Below are 14,107 nucleotides of genomic sequence, written 5' to 3'. Positions count from 1 at the left end.
AGCCCACCATGCGCATCCTCCTCCCCACACAGTGCAGCATGTTGCTTGCTCATTCTGCTGCCACCACAGACAATATCAAATGTTCAAACAAGTGTCCTGCACAGCGTGTATCTGAGTGAATAAAAAATGCTCAACTGGTGCAGCTCATTTGGAAGACTCAATCATTCCCATGCAACTGTCAATTTATAGTATTTTGTTTTTACAGCTGGGAAGCACTAACTACTAGCAATTTTATTCAAGTTGCAAGGCTCAATTTACAGAGATCCTATTTTTCCAGCATGTACATACTATAAGCTACACATATTAATACTAGATAAGACTTTGGTCTATAAAAGATGCAACTGCACTGTCTTTGCAATTAGCTAATGTACCATTTCCCCTTCCTAGAAGAGGAAAAAATATTTTTGAGCTCGCTTCAGAAAGATAATGAGATTTGCTTGATATGAATATTTATATTATAAAAAAAGCAGGCAAGTATGACAAATAAGTTACAAAATGTGCTTGTTTAAATAATGTGTCTCATTGAATATCAGAACACATATTTGGTAACGGGTAGGAAGATTTTATCCTAAGAAACAGACTATGCTCTACAAATACACTGTGCATTAATCACATAACAGACAGAATAAGAACACAGTAAGAAACGTTAAATAAATCACTAATTTCATTTTAAAAGCAAACTACTGGAACATGCACATCAGGCTTGCTAACACTGCATTTACAAGACTGAAGACAAGCCCATCAGTATTATAATGCCATGCATGTTTATGTTGTCTCCAAATACATACTATTTTCACGTGAGCCTTATAAGCACTGAAGAGTCCTTCTGTTTGTCTAACATCTGCTACATGAAAGTGACAACAACAGCATCACACTCACATACCCTGCTGCCCCATATGTACAACACCTGTATATCCATGACATTGTATTCACCATATTCCTTCTCATGTCAGCATTCATAATGATGAAACTAAAGTCTCAGTGGAGGAGAGACTGGAAGAAAAATAATTAATACTGATGGGAAATGGTCTTGTCAGTTAATTTCTATTCTCAGTATCATGAAATCCTTTCAAAGCACAGCTGTCAGGGCAAGATGAAATTATTTTCTTCATTTATTAATGAGATCTGCCATCCTGATTTAGACTATTGAGTCATTAAGTTAAGTAGCCTGTCTCTGGCAATCACAAACATGAGTAGACATTCAAGTATATTCTATAAATTTTGAAGTACATAGAATTTAGTTGGGGAAATTGAAGAGGAAAACAGAGAAGCCTATAAAAGTATCTAGGTAACTCCACATCACTTCATACACACAAATAAGAACGTATCTACATCAGACATCTGATGTTACATTGAAGAAATCACAAAGAATTAGGTTTCTTTGAACTGTGTGAGAAGAAGATTGTCCCACCAAGTGGAAAGTCTAGAAAACAGATTTATAATCACACTGTAGTTTTGTTAGCCAAGCTTGTCTCTCATAAAGGCTGCTCTATTACCTGCCTGGTACAGAGTGCAGTCTATACATTTGTAAAAATATTATGCTACGCATAGACTTTATCAGGAAGAAAATCAGTGTTATTACGTGGGATGTTTCTTGTTTTGAAATTTCATTTGAAAGCTTTCATTCATTAGTAATTCCAAGTTGTAATCTCACCCCATTTCCACAGTGAGGAAAAATAACAATAAAAATCAATGAATACCTAAAGAGATACACGTTATGTGATCAGCTTAATTTTTGATTGTTCAAGCATAGTGTACCAATATAAATAAATGTACTCTAACAAAACTATACAAGGATTGCCTGTAAACTTTTCTAGATTAAGACTACATTGTGCAGAGAAGTTATTTGTTGTGGAGAATTGCTTAACAAAGAGATTCTATTCCAAATCAGAGGGGATAGATAATAGGAAAGAATGAAGCATTTACTGAGCTTAATAGAGAAATAAAATAAAGTGAGTTAGTTGGATTTGAACAGAAATAGGTAAGTCCTGGAATAAATGCAATAAATAAATAAATTTCTGGATTCCAAGGCTTGCCAAGAAAAAAAAAAGATAGAACCAGCAGTTAAACTTGACGGCAATTGAATGGCTCTAGGAATAAGAGGGATATTCTATAGATCCCGTCTGGAATACAGTGTGTGTGCCTGGATCCCCAGCACACACACATAAAAATTAAATAAATTTGTGGACCTTTTAAAATGGGTCCAGAGAAGAGCCACAAAGATGATCGGAGGGCTGAAGCATCATCTTTCCTACAAAGACAGGCCAGCCTTCTTCAGCATGGAAAAGAGAAGGCTCTAAGAAGACTCATTATTAGCTCCGTTTTAGTAGTGGAAGGTTGCAAACAGCAGATAAATCAACTTTTTACATGGGTAGATAGTAATAGGACAATGAAGAATTGAAAAGAGAGATTTAGCAAACACATCAGGGAAAATTTTTCATTTTCATTTTCATGAGGTGCTGGAACAGGTTGCCCAGAGAAGCTGGGAATGCCCCATCCTTGGAACTGCTCAAGGGCAAGGTTGGATGGGGCTGTGGGCAACCTAATCTGATGCCTGACACTGGTTGGCAACCCTGCCTGTGATAGCAGGGCTGGAACTAGATCTTTGAAGTCTCTTACAACCCAAGCCATTCTGTAATTCTACTCTATGACTCTCAGGGAAAGAAACTGGGTATATAGCACAGTTACTTAACCTTGAGGGGAAAAATATCTATAGAGAATAGATGAAGAAAATCTATATTCATATCCGAGTTCAAAGAAATCATTACATAAAGTGGAATTCCATTATACACTGGGGATCTTAATGAGAAATTCTGTGCTTAGAATCACTAACCATGCATTCCAGCTGCAACTTAAGGAAGAGAGATACAAAATAACAATGTAAATGCATTATTACAGGATGCAAATTAAGTTGCGAACATATAATTAAATATTTAAAACTTGTTTGTGCAAAGAGTGGAATGCACAAAGCTTATCTTCACAATGACTTCTAGAAGCAATGGTTTCTGTAGCCTGCAAAAAATACTGAGATTGACGTGATCTTGGCTCCTTCATTACATAAGAATGGGATTTTCTACTCCTAATCCTTAAGTGCATGTCAATACCAAGACAGATTGCAATATGCATATTACTATGCCAAAAAAAAATCACTTTAAAATTATTCAATGTAATCTGTTAATAATTGAGTAACTTCTGGTAAAGAACTATTAAAATAACACAAATTTATCCCGGGGGGGGGGGGGGGGGTGACATAAAATTAATAAAAAAGTAGAAGATATATAAAGTCCCAAGGTCTAAGCAACTTCAGCTAGAGAAATAATTTATCTTCTGTATTCAAAGACAACCACCATAACATGCTTGCCCTTTAGAGAGCACTAGATTTCTTTTCTAAATCCTTTTCCTTTCATCCAAGATCTTCAAACCACACAATTGTAGGGGGTCTCCTTTCCTAGTAAAATGTGATATCCTAACATTTAAAGTACACATTAAAACTGATGTGTATTAGTGTTCCAGACTGAATTCACTAACTGGAGATACGTTTGCTGCAGAAGTAGGAAAAAGCAGGAGGAGGAAAGTGCAGAAATAAAAGAGTTGCTATGCCAACCTACAAATGCTAATGGCATGACAAATACAAAAAGGTCACAGAGAAAACGAGAAAAAAGGAAGAGAAAATCCAGATCAAAATGTATGTGTATTTCATACAGAAATATGTATTTAAATTCCTTCAAAACTATGCGTTTTAAAAAGAAAAAATGTACCACAGCTGCATGCTTAAAATCACATTGCCTTCTCCTTCTGATTTACTTTTAAAATGCTTAATTATCTATATCCTAAAGACTGTGTTCAAAAAATAAATAAATGAACAAAAATTAGATTTTCCAGAAAGAACACTTGAATATCATGGCCAACATTTTAACACAAAGTAACAAAAAAGTATACTAAAGCAAATAAGTGTGTTAGAACTAGTTCTGTGGTAATCCGATCATGAAACAACAGGTATCTTTTTGAGATAGAATTCTGTAACAAACTCAAACATGTATCATAGAATGGCTTGGCTGAGAAGGGACACTAAAGACCACATAGTTCTAACCCCGTGCAGTGGACAAGGTTGTCACCCACCAACTCTGGCTGCTCAGGGCCCATCCAACATGGCCTTCAGCACCTCCAGGGATGGGGCACCCACAGCTTTTCTGGGCAGCTTAAGTCACTGCCTCACTATTTCCCTCTAAATTCTAACCTACATCTCCCCTCTTTCAGTTTAAAGCCATTCCCCCTTGTCCTATCACTATCAGACTACGCAAAAAGTTGGTCTCTCTCCTGATTATAAGCTCCTTTTAAGTACTGGAAGGCAGCAGTGGGATGCTCCTGGGAGCTTTCTCTTCATCAGGCTGAACAAGCCCAGCTCTCTCAACACATCTTTGTATGAGAGGTACTCCAGCCCTCTGATCACCTTTGCAGGCCTCCTCTGAACCCACTCTAACAGCTCCACATCATTCCTGTGCTGGGGGCTCCAGGCCTGGATGTACTCCAAAAAGGGTCTCATGAGAGTAGAGGGGGACAATCACTTCTCTTTCCCTGCTGGCCATACCTTTTTTGATGCAACCTGAGGTGCTGTACAGTAAGTAGAAATACATGTAGTACAGTTGTTTATATAAAACTCCTGCAATAGAGTAAAAATAAAATAAGTTGCCCTTTAATGTCTATATGTTACTTAAGTGTGGAGTCAAACAGTCATAGCCTTCCTCTTTTCAGCTGCCTGTGGGGACAGGACAAGGGGAAACAGCCGTAAACCGGAGCATAGAAAGTTCTGCGTCAATATTTGAAGGAACTTCTTCACAGTAAGTGTGACAGAGCACTGGAATAGGTGCCCAGAGAGGTTCTCTGGGTTCTCCTTCTCTGGAGATATTCAAGACCTGGGGGGCAGGTGGTTTGGGCTAGATGATCTCTGGAGGTGCCTCCCAGCCCCTACATTTCTGTGATAACAGAAGACAAACCCACCAAAAATACATCTTTCTCACTTGAAATATGGTTACACAATTGTTTGAAATAAAATATCATTTTAAATTATTATTCTTTGTCTTTTTAGTACTCCAAAGGACAATACTAATAGTACGCCAATGATTTTTCCTAAGTCAAATTCATTTCTTCACCACAGCAAAGGCAGCAATACTGGGATTGCACACTGACTATCTACAGACATCAGAACATCCTTAGAAGGCCTATGGGGTAAGAGAGGAGGGTGAGCTCACAACTTACACAAATGAGCTTCAAATTACCCTAACCTATTTATCTTCTTTTTTATTCAAGTAGACAACAAGGAGAATACAGAAAACAGAAATTTTATTGTATAACCTAAGTTTTTTTTTTAGCACAGAATTGCAGATCCAAGAAGTATTTTTTGCGTAAGCTTTGGCAAAACATCCAAAGAGAAATGAACCTTTTGAAGTTAGCCCATTGCTAATTAAAGAACTGCCAAGGCTTCACTAACAATTAAAAACTTGTCTTTAAAATCCCCAATGATTAAACAAAAAAAATGCAAACAGCTGTTTTAATTAGCAAACAGCAGATATTAATTAGCTTCTGTAACAGAGTATGCTGGTCCTTTAAGGACAGAACCAGTTTCAGACCAAGCTTGTTACCCGTTTAAACAATAAATAGAAGATTTGGAGTCATACACTGCAGAAAAAAAAAAAAAAAAAAAAGCTTCTCATTTCTTGTGGAAGTAATATCCTCACTTCAAGTACACAAAAATGATTTTTTTATTTCAAGTAAGTTTTTGAACATACTCATTTTCTGATCTTTCAAGAACTGATGAAGACACATACAGATATTTTAATCAGGGTAGCAAAAGCTGTACCGGGCTGTCTGTGCAGAAGGAACCAAACAGCAACTTTCCACAATCATTTTTACTGGTAAGCTGGTGGGATGGAGGAGAATAGTGTCAGATGAAAACAAACACCAGAGATGTTGAAAAGAGAAAAATCAATCTCTCAAACTCCTCCTGACCATGAGAAAAGCAAGCTGAAGGAACCAGATTATTAACAGAAAACAATTGGTCTTTAGAATATAGAAGGAAGGGAGAGGCTTTTCCTTGGAAGAAAGCACGAAGATAGAAACACTTCCTTGTTTCTATTTACTTGGAAGCAAATAAATTACAAATGCTTACTCAGAAAGATGAAAGTTGAAGGTACATAGCTCTGAAGCTTAGGAGAAACATCCCTTTTACATACTTGAAATACAGTGCTGACTCCCTGAATTGCTAGACTGACTGGTTTTTTTTCCTTCAATGTTATTTTGAAGTCATATTCCAAACTGCTGATTTTTAAAAATTGTCATGCTTTTATATTCATACTTAGTAACAGGCAAAATTTCAAACTCTGTGGGTTTTCTGACTCCGCAACATTTGAGAAAACTAGCTTTGCTACCTGAATGAAAAAGTTGAAAGGTAACTTAATGCAAAATTTATTATTTTTTGTTAATTAGACTTTTAAGTACTTAACTTAGTTTGGGTCTTTTGCACCCAGCATATTATTTTAAAAAGTGAAAAAATCACAGCAGGAGTTAGATAATCACTGCCCGTACAAAATGTATCACGGAAACAATTAATTTGCTGGATTCTGATCAATGAAAGGCATTTTAAATAAAAACAAATATTAATTTGTAAATGTAAGGAGGAGAACAATAAAACTTTATCATAAAATATGGAGATACCTATCATTGCACTGCAAAGCAAAACTTTGAATTTGTCTCTGTAATCTCAGATAGATTCACACCTAAACAAATCTAGCTAACCAGGGATCCATATCCCTATTTCATTTATTTTTTTCATTACATATTTCATTACATATTTTAATAACTTAGCTCTGCCTGCTAAGTGGTTTCTGAATAAATTTGTGTCTATACTATAAGTATTTCAGCTTGTCAAAAACACAGTGAGAACATCATATCCCGTTTCCCTCTGCCATGACTACTTTGAAGTGGTACAGGAAAAAAAAAAAAACACCAACACTGTACTATATAAGGCTCTTTAGAGTAAAAGTATGAACATCATAGAAATTAAGTGATGTTAACTGATATCGGGATATAACTTCAACTGTGCGCATGCTTGTGATGCTTACTGCTTTCTCTTCAAATTAATATTACTTTATCTACCAGTCAAGCTGTTAGAGACCAGTACTACTTTTTCGGCACAGCAGAACATGTCACAGCAGAACTGCTGTTAAAATATTTCAGTCTGTTCCATTTATTAAGGTACTGCACATTTGGATTCAGGTTTTATTATCTATTTTACTAGTGATGATAGCATGCACAAAATTCAAATATTTTTTCTGTTCAAGCATTGTTTATAGGGGCTCCACTCTGTACACGCAGAGTGTTCAAAAGGGTTCAGTGAAATAAAGATATTCCTGAAGGTGAATCTTCTCTGAAAATGCTTTTCAATGATATTTGATTTGTTGAAGTGACCACACCTAATTGGCCTCAAGCTCAACTAGGATCTTGTTCTTTACCAACACTTCCGATATTACAGAAACAATCCTGAATTTTTACTTCAAAATGAAACTATATCAATTAAAGCAATTATTTTTCTATTCCCCAATGATAATACCCTATATCCAAAAAGGCCTATAAAACTTCCACTGTCAAGCTATACAAATGCAGTCCTGCTAAAATCTTGTAATTAAGAACAAATTGATTATGATAAAAGCACTGCAGAGAGGCACCTAACAATTCTGAATCCACTCACTGAGTTCTCACGGAGTTACTGCCATTTGGATTAAAATGAAGGAGTCACATCAAATTTTTAGATAGGTCAATATTTCAATTTGGAAAAAAAAAAAATGACAGAAGTATGATATAAAATATTATAAAGCACCAATACTATGTTATAATAAGAGGCCATTGAGTTGCACTTGATTAAATAAAAATGTGAATAAAAAACTAAAGCTGATTTTTAAATTATTATTATTAAATGATTTCCAGGTTTCATTTGAATAGCTTTCCAAAATTCCAATATTTTATTTTACTTAAATTACAGTACACATCTCCAGTAAATACTACTTCTATATCCCAGAATCATGCCTAATTCAACAGCTCCCACATATTCACAACAATTGAAAACTTATCCTGCTGCTCACTAGTTGCATTCCTTTCAAAGATTTCACCATTTATGGAAAAAAAAAAAAAAAAAAAAAAACAACCAACAACAACAAAAACAACAAACAGTGTTAAGAGATGGTACTTACGAGTACTTAGTCAGCAGGTCCAAATCATTATGCATGTTGATTGGATATGTCTCACTGAGATGAAATAGCTTCTCTAAGGCCTCATAAATGAAAATTATGCAGATAAGAGAAGCAAAAGCTTCTTCAGTAAACCGGGTAATGTAACAGACCAGGGAGCTTGCATCAGTTGCAACAAGGATGATGCACAGGATTGCAGTCCACAGACCAATGCTAGCTCTCAGGGAAAGATATGATAACCCATACTCTCTAAAGAAAAAATAAACAAACAATACAGTTAATCATTTGTCCAGCCACAGTTTCCTAGATGAAGAAGCAACTCCAAAATAGGTTTTGTATAAGAATGAGCAATTTTGGGAACAGTTTAGCTCTTCAGAAAGAGGATAAGAAGCAGGGAGGGAGGCAGAAAGTGGAATCAACTCTTCAATTTTCCTGCATGATCAACAATTCACTTGTTTCTGTCAAAACAATTTTCAGACTAAGCAGTTCACTTGAAAACAACCCCCTGATCTTATTTTCCAGATGCTGGAATTCATTGTTCAATGTTTTTAATTTCACCTAACAAGACTTCAGTAGTTATGCATATTAGATCTCACTCACCTCAAACATCAGTTGGTACATAAATAAATCAATGAAGTCTTAACCTTGCTTAGGAAGATTCTATAAATGTCACTGGCAAACTACTACATCTTATAATATGTTAGAAATTTTATATAGTTCTACGTCACTTACTTGCAAAATTTGAATAAAATCTTCTCAAACACTAGAACTGGTCCTGTACTGCCAAGTATAGTGAGAGGCTGTCCACCAAAGAGAGAGTAGGCAATTCCAGTCATGGACGCTCCAAACAACGATTCTATCGCACTCTGAATATGAAACAGAGAGAGAAGTGTGTATAAATTTTCCAACTGGTTCTTTTTTGCAACATAATGATTTGTAGACTTCTAAATAATGAAACAAATATATTTTAAATATATAAAACATAAAAATAGATTTTAATATATATTTATCCGCTTGGAACAGTAAAAAAAAAAAAATACTAACCATAAATCTAGCAACGTAAGTTTGTTTTAAAAAATTCAGATTTAACACATACTATACGACCTTCAGTAGCTTCTCCCAGTAGACCACCGAATGTGATGACAGGAGACATGCAAGCACAGTAGAGAAACAAAAATGATGCCAGACACTGTAGACTGAGAGCATCCCTGAAGTCACTCCAGAAGAATGGAGCCTTTCTTTTTATATCTAAAATCAATCCACCAAAAAATCTAAAAATAAAAGAAAAAATTTATGAAGAATGCTTACTGAACTTTCTTCCACAGTATTCCTTAGTAGCTGCAGAGAAACTACTCTTCCTTAATCAAATGAAACATACCCTTATAATTCATCCTTCCACAGAATAAAGTTTCTGGGAACTCTGTCCTGATAACCTTAATCAGAAAATTGTTTTGAAACAAAAGAATTTTCATGTTTCTTATTTAAAAGCTTCATCACACAGGCCCAAAACTTTTGAACAGTTGTTAGCTCCCATGCATAAAGCCCCAGTATTTTTGTGAAATAATTCTTTTTGTTTTATCAGAAAGCTACTATACTGCACGCTTGCCTACATTCCCATATATAGAGCACATTATATTCCTTGCAAAACTCTTCCTAAATACATCTGACAATAGGATGAAATCCAGGCTAGAAATTTTCATGGACAAGAACTCATATCTTGTCATTTACATTACGCTAAATATAATAAAAAACTTAGAATCAGGCATTCCTTTACAATACATAATTAAGTTACAGCAAATGTCCCACAGCGCTCTTTTTCTCAAATGTATCTGATGTACCAGACAGCTCTGAGGTAGAGGAGACAGCGCTACCACCTTCTAAACATAAATGATCCTTCAAGCAACCAACACCAGGTTCACCAGCAAAAGTAAAATTTACAGACTGGCTGGCCATTACCGACTTCTACTACACTGTGAACAGCAACACAGGAATAATAGTTAATTATCAAGAGGCAGCAAAGTAACAAAATTGCCTGGCACACAGCTACCAGCATGATAATACTGCTCTAACGCAGACACTGACTGCTTGTGGGCTTACTTCACAATATATTAAGAAAGTATGTATTGTCTTATTTGGGACAAATCCTTCCTTCAGATGCACGTATACTGCAGCCACCACAGTAACCACAGTCTCTTGTACCAGGGCATATCATGGCTTACTGAGGCAAAAAAAGAAATGATGGAGCTTCACAACACGGTAACTTCAACGATAAAATATCTGTTAGAATTCGTAATATGTGACAAGCCTATTACCAACTTTTTCTTCATACAAAAATAGAAAATAATGTTAATTGAGTTCAATAGTGATCTGACCTCTATAAATAATAGAGTAAGGAGATTTCTGTAATTATATTGTGAATACTCAATTTTTTTCGCCCTCTTCTTTTCTGAAGAAATTCAGAAGTACTATCCTTTTCAGCTTTATAGTAGGGCAACATCTGGGACACTTATGATTCTGAATATGTTTTCACTAACTTTCCAGTGCGTTGCAATTCTGGTCCAGAGTGTCCTCCAGGATGTTCTGGTTCCCCATGAGCTGCAGTCCCATTTGGTACTCCTGGAATCTTACGTTTTTCCTATCAGGAAGAAAAGATACTTTTCTTAGATTTTCACAACCAAACACAAACCTAGCGAAAAAAATCAGACTTCAAAACTTGAAAGACCGAACATTTAAATTTTATTGTAAGATTCATCAGCATAACCTCTTCATAAGCAGTAGAGGAGCTGCGTAACCAGAAGAAGTAGAAGTAACTGTGATGTAAGAAATTTAAAGAATTCATCTCAGAAAAATCTTGTTATCAGAAAGCATTTTTAAAGAGCAGCATGCCAAGCTGCTTTGATCATTTCTTGCTCTTATCAGGCCATTGTATTCTGACTTCACTGGAAACTTTGCATAATGAGCAGCAGAAAAGAATAATGAATAACAAATTATACGTTATATGGCTAAAAGTGCATGACATTATTCAAAATAGATTACAACTATCAAAGAATAGAAGAATAGATACTGATTGAAAGAGCTTCGTCAATAGCCACCATTCAGTAACAGCCTGCACTCAGTACTTAGATACAATCGTGTAATATTATAAAACTGCCAACAAGAAAAAAAAAAAAGAATTCATATTTTTCCACAATATTTTCTTCTTCTAAGTCATCTTCAGAGAAAAACTAAGCACCTCTAGAAGGATACACAATAGAATATTTGGGATTTAAGCTTTTCTTTGTTTCAGAAAACAAAGATACAGCAATAAGTTTAGAATAAAAGCAAACTACAGCTGTTTGTAATAATCAAACATGCTTATTACCAATTAACCTTGAATTTAAGATCTTTAGATCCATCTGTCTTTATTCAGGAGAGAAATAGTTTTGAACTATGCTGATTGTCATCACTATACTATGTTTTCAAGACAATTTTCTTAAAGTGAAGTAGCAGACAGAAAAAAACATACAATATTTCCATACAGCGACTTTGCTAAATGTTAACTTATTTAGACTTAATTCTTCTTAGCAAAACTTCATCACAATCTTTAAAAGCACCTGAATTTTACAAGCACAAACCTGAGAGGGAACGTTTTTAGGTGGTTCTATTCGGATTGTTGGATCCCATTCTCCAGGAGGGAGAACTGTAACCTGATCAAGAAACTCATCAATTCCAGACACCAAGTCATTGCGGTCTTTTGCTTTGTAAGCAACGTCATGGAACACCTATGAAAAGCAAAGAGGCATATGTGAAAGGAAAAAGAGATGAAACACTCCAAATATTTCACAGTGGCCCCTTCTCAGTGAAGATGTCCTTGTACGTTAGGCTCAGCTCTCATTTTATCATCTCCTGGCAGCATAATCTGAGCAGTTATAGAATTCAAGTTTTTTTTCCACCATTGTATCTGTGCATCAATTTAACTGGGCAGTTCCACATTCCAAGTTCTCTATTGTATTATCTCCTTCAGTCATTACAAAATGACTAAAGCCAAATCAAGAATAAAATTACCTCATCTGTCATCAGCGTTGCAATTGATCTTCCAATCTCATGATATTGTTGCCCTTTACCCAATGGCCCAAGAAGAATAAACAAAAATCTGAAAGAAGAAGTTAAATGAAAATATGTAAAAGGAAGGTGTATGCTAGTTACTATACATACTACCAAAATAACTATTTGAAAATTGGACAATAAAAAAATCCCAGATCAAGTACTGTGTATAATATTCCTTCAAGATCCTCAGATAAACATTTAAACATGAAGCTCTGGTTAGAAAGTACATCTAAACAACTTGTGGAAATATATCCTAAGTTTCACAATTAGACTTCTGATTAAGACTAAGACTATCAAAACCCCCTTACGTAACAAACCTTATCTTACATAATAAACATATGCAGATATACACTACATACAGAAAACATTAACGTTAATTCTGTTAATGTCATGGAACTAATGACTTTATGGTAGTTACAGAAGTATTATTTCTTTTTTTCTGATTTTGAAGTTACCTCTGAATGAAAATATTTTTCAATTCATCTTTCCTCCCAGTAAGAAGACTCTAACCTCTACTCTGCATTCTTTAAAATGCACAGGATGGGTTCATCAGATGAAATAACTGTAGTTTCCAGGTTTGTAAAAATGCAAAAACAACTTTTTACTAATGAAAATTATTATTTCTAAACCAAGTATTTTGCAAAAAATATTAATTATCCTAATTTTTAATTTCTTAATTTTCTCTAGGCCAAAAATCAAGACATCTGTCTTCATTGTCATGGGTTTCTTTGTGGGAGAGGTTATGCAGAAAAAAGCTCCTGTTATTTTAAAAATTTAACTCAGTATCTCAATAACTTTTATACATGTGTACAAGTAAAAGACCTAAAGTCACATTCAAAAAAATTAAAAATTAAAGCAAATTTTATACTATTTATCTGACTGTGAGCAACAATCAGAGTCTGAGCTTTTCATCTCCTAGATGAAGGCCATAAATAACCGCAATGCAGTGTTGTCTTCTGATGAAATTCTATTTTTATAAAAACAGGGAAAGATAAGAGGAGAAACAGAATACATGTGCTCAAAGCCAAGCCAACAACAAAGTTGAGAGGCTGCATAATAGTTAAGCCAGTGAATTTAGATATGGGAGAATAGAGCTTTGATCCAAATTAGCCCCAACAGACAACAACAAAGATCTTAGAAGCTTAATATTTGGCTACAAAGTATATTTTAGACATTAAAACGAGTCTTCATAAATTGTCCTCAATGCCAAAATAGTCATGAGAAAAAATTTCATCTAAGAAAAATATAATCTAATAAAAATTTATGGTCAAAAGTTACATTTCCTTTCATGCAAGTATCTACAGAGTTTTAGGGATGCATATTCACAGCATGTTCTTTATCCATTAACAATCCCTAGCCAATTAAACCATATAGTTTGAATTTTTCCTTTTAAACACCCCATTTTTTTTCCACCATATTTTTCTTCTGGACTTAATTCTGCAGTATCACAAGATTTATTTTAGTTCCAGATTAAAGTTCTACCACTTTGCTGCTTTTTCCTAGTATTTCATCTATAGAATTGAGAGTTTGTAAATTATTAACCCCATGTTGTAAACTGACAAACTGTATTTTCTACTTCCACAAAGAATAAATCTAATCACACATTAACAGCATGTGTCAGAAGATGCATACACATATTTATGTGTGTTTCTGAATATACATAATTAAACTGCAAGTAGAAAGATGTCCTTAACTAATGGTGAGATGAAATTTGCTGAAGATCACAACACGTGCCTCCAACAGGTACTTAGGAAAACATGAAAAGAAACAAATCTAACAGT

General features: G+C 34.8%; 1 protein-coding gene across 1 annotated transcript in view; it reads right to left on the bottom strand.

The window, feature by feature from the left end:
* The window catches only part of SLC4A10 (solute carrier family 4 member 10), a 118,541-nt gene that overhangs the window by 22,357 nt on the left and 82,077 nt on the right, over positions 1-14,107 (bottom strand). Inside the window, exons 9-14 of the mRNA XM_042874402.1 lie at positions 12,285-12,372; positions 11,855-12,001; positions 10,775-10,875; positions 9,337-9,511; positions 8,973-9,106; positions 8,244-8,489 (exon numbers count right to left, since the gene is read on the bottom strand). Of these exons, the coding sequence (XP_042730336.1) occupies positions 8,244-8,489; positions 8,973-9,106; positions 9,337-9,511; positions 10,775-10,875; positions 11,855-12,001; positions 12,285-12,372 (891 nt within the window). The remainder of the gene's footprint in view (positions 1-8,243; positions 8,490-8,972; positions 9,107-9,336; positions 9,512-10,774; positions 10,876-11,854; positions 12,002-12,284; positions 12,373-14,107) is intronic.

The sequence above is a fragment of the Lagopus leucura genome, unplaced genomic scaffold, assembly GCF_019238085.1.
Source record: "Lagopus leucura isolate 7727_CA_CO unplaced genomic scaffold, USGS_WTPT01 Super-Scaffold_100012, whole genome shotgun sequence".
NCBI lineage: Eukaryota > Metazoa > Chordata > Aves > Galliformes > Phasianidae > Lagopus > Lagopus leucura.
This window is presented reverse-complemented; position numbering and strand designations above follow the sequence as displayed.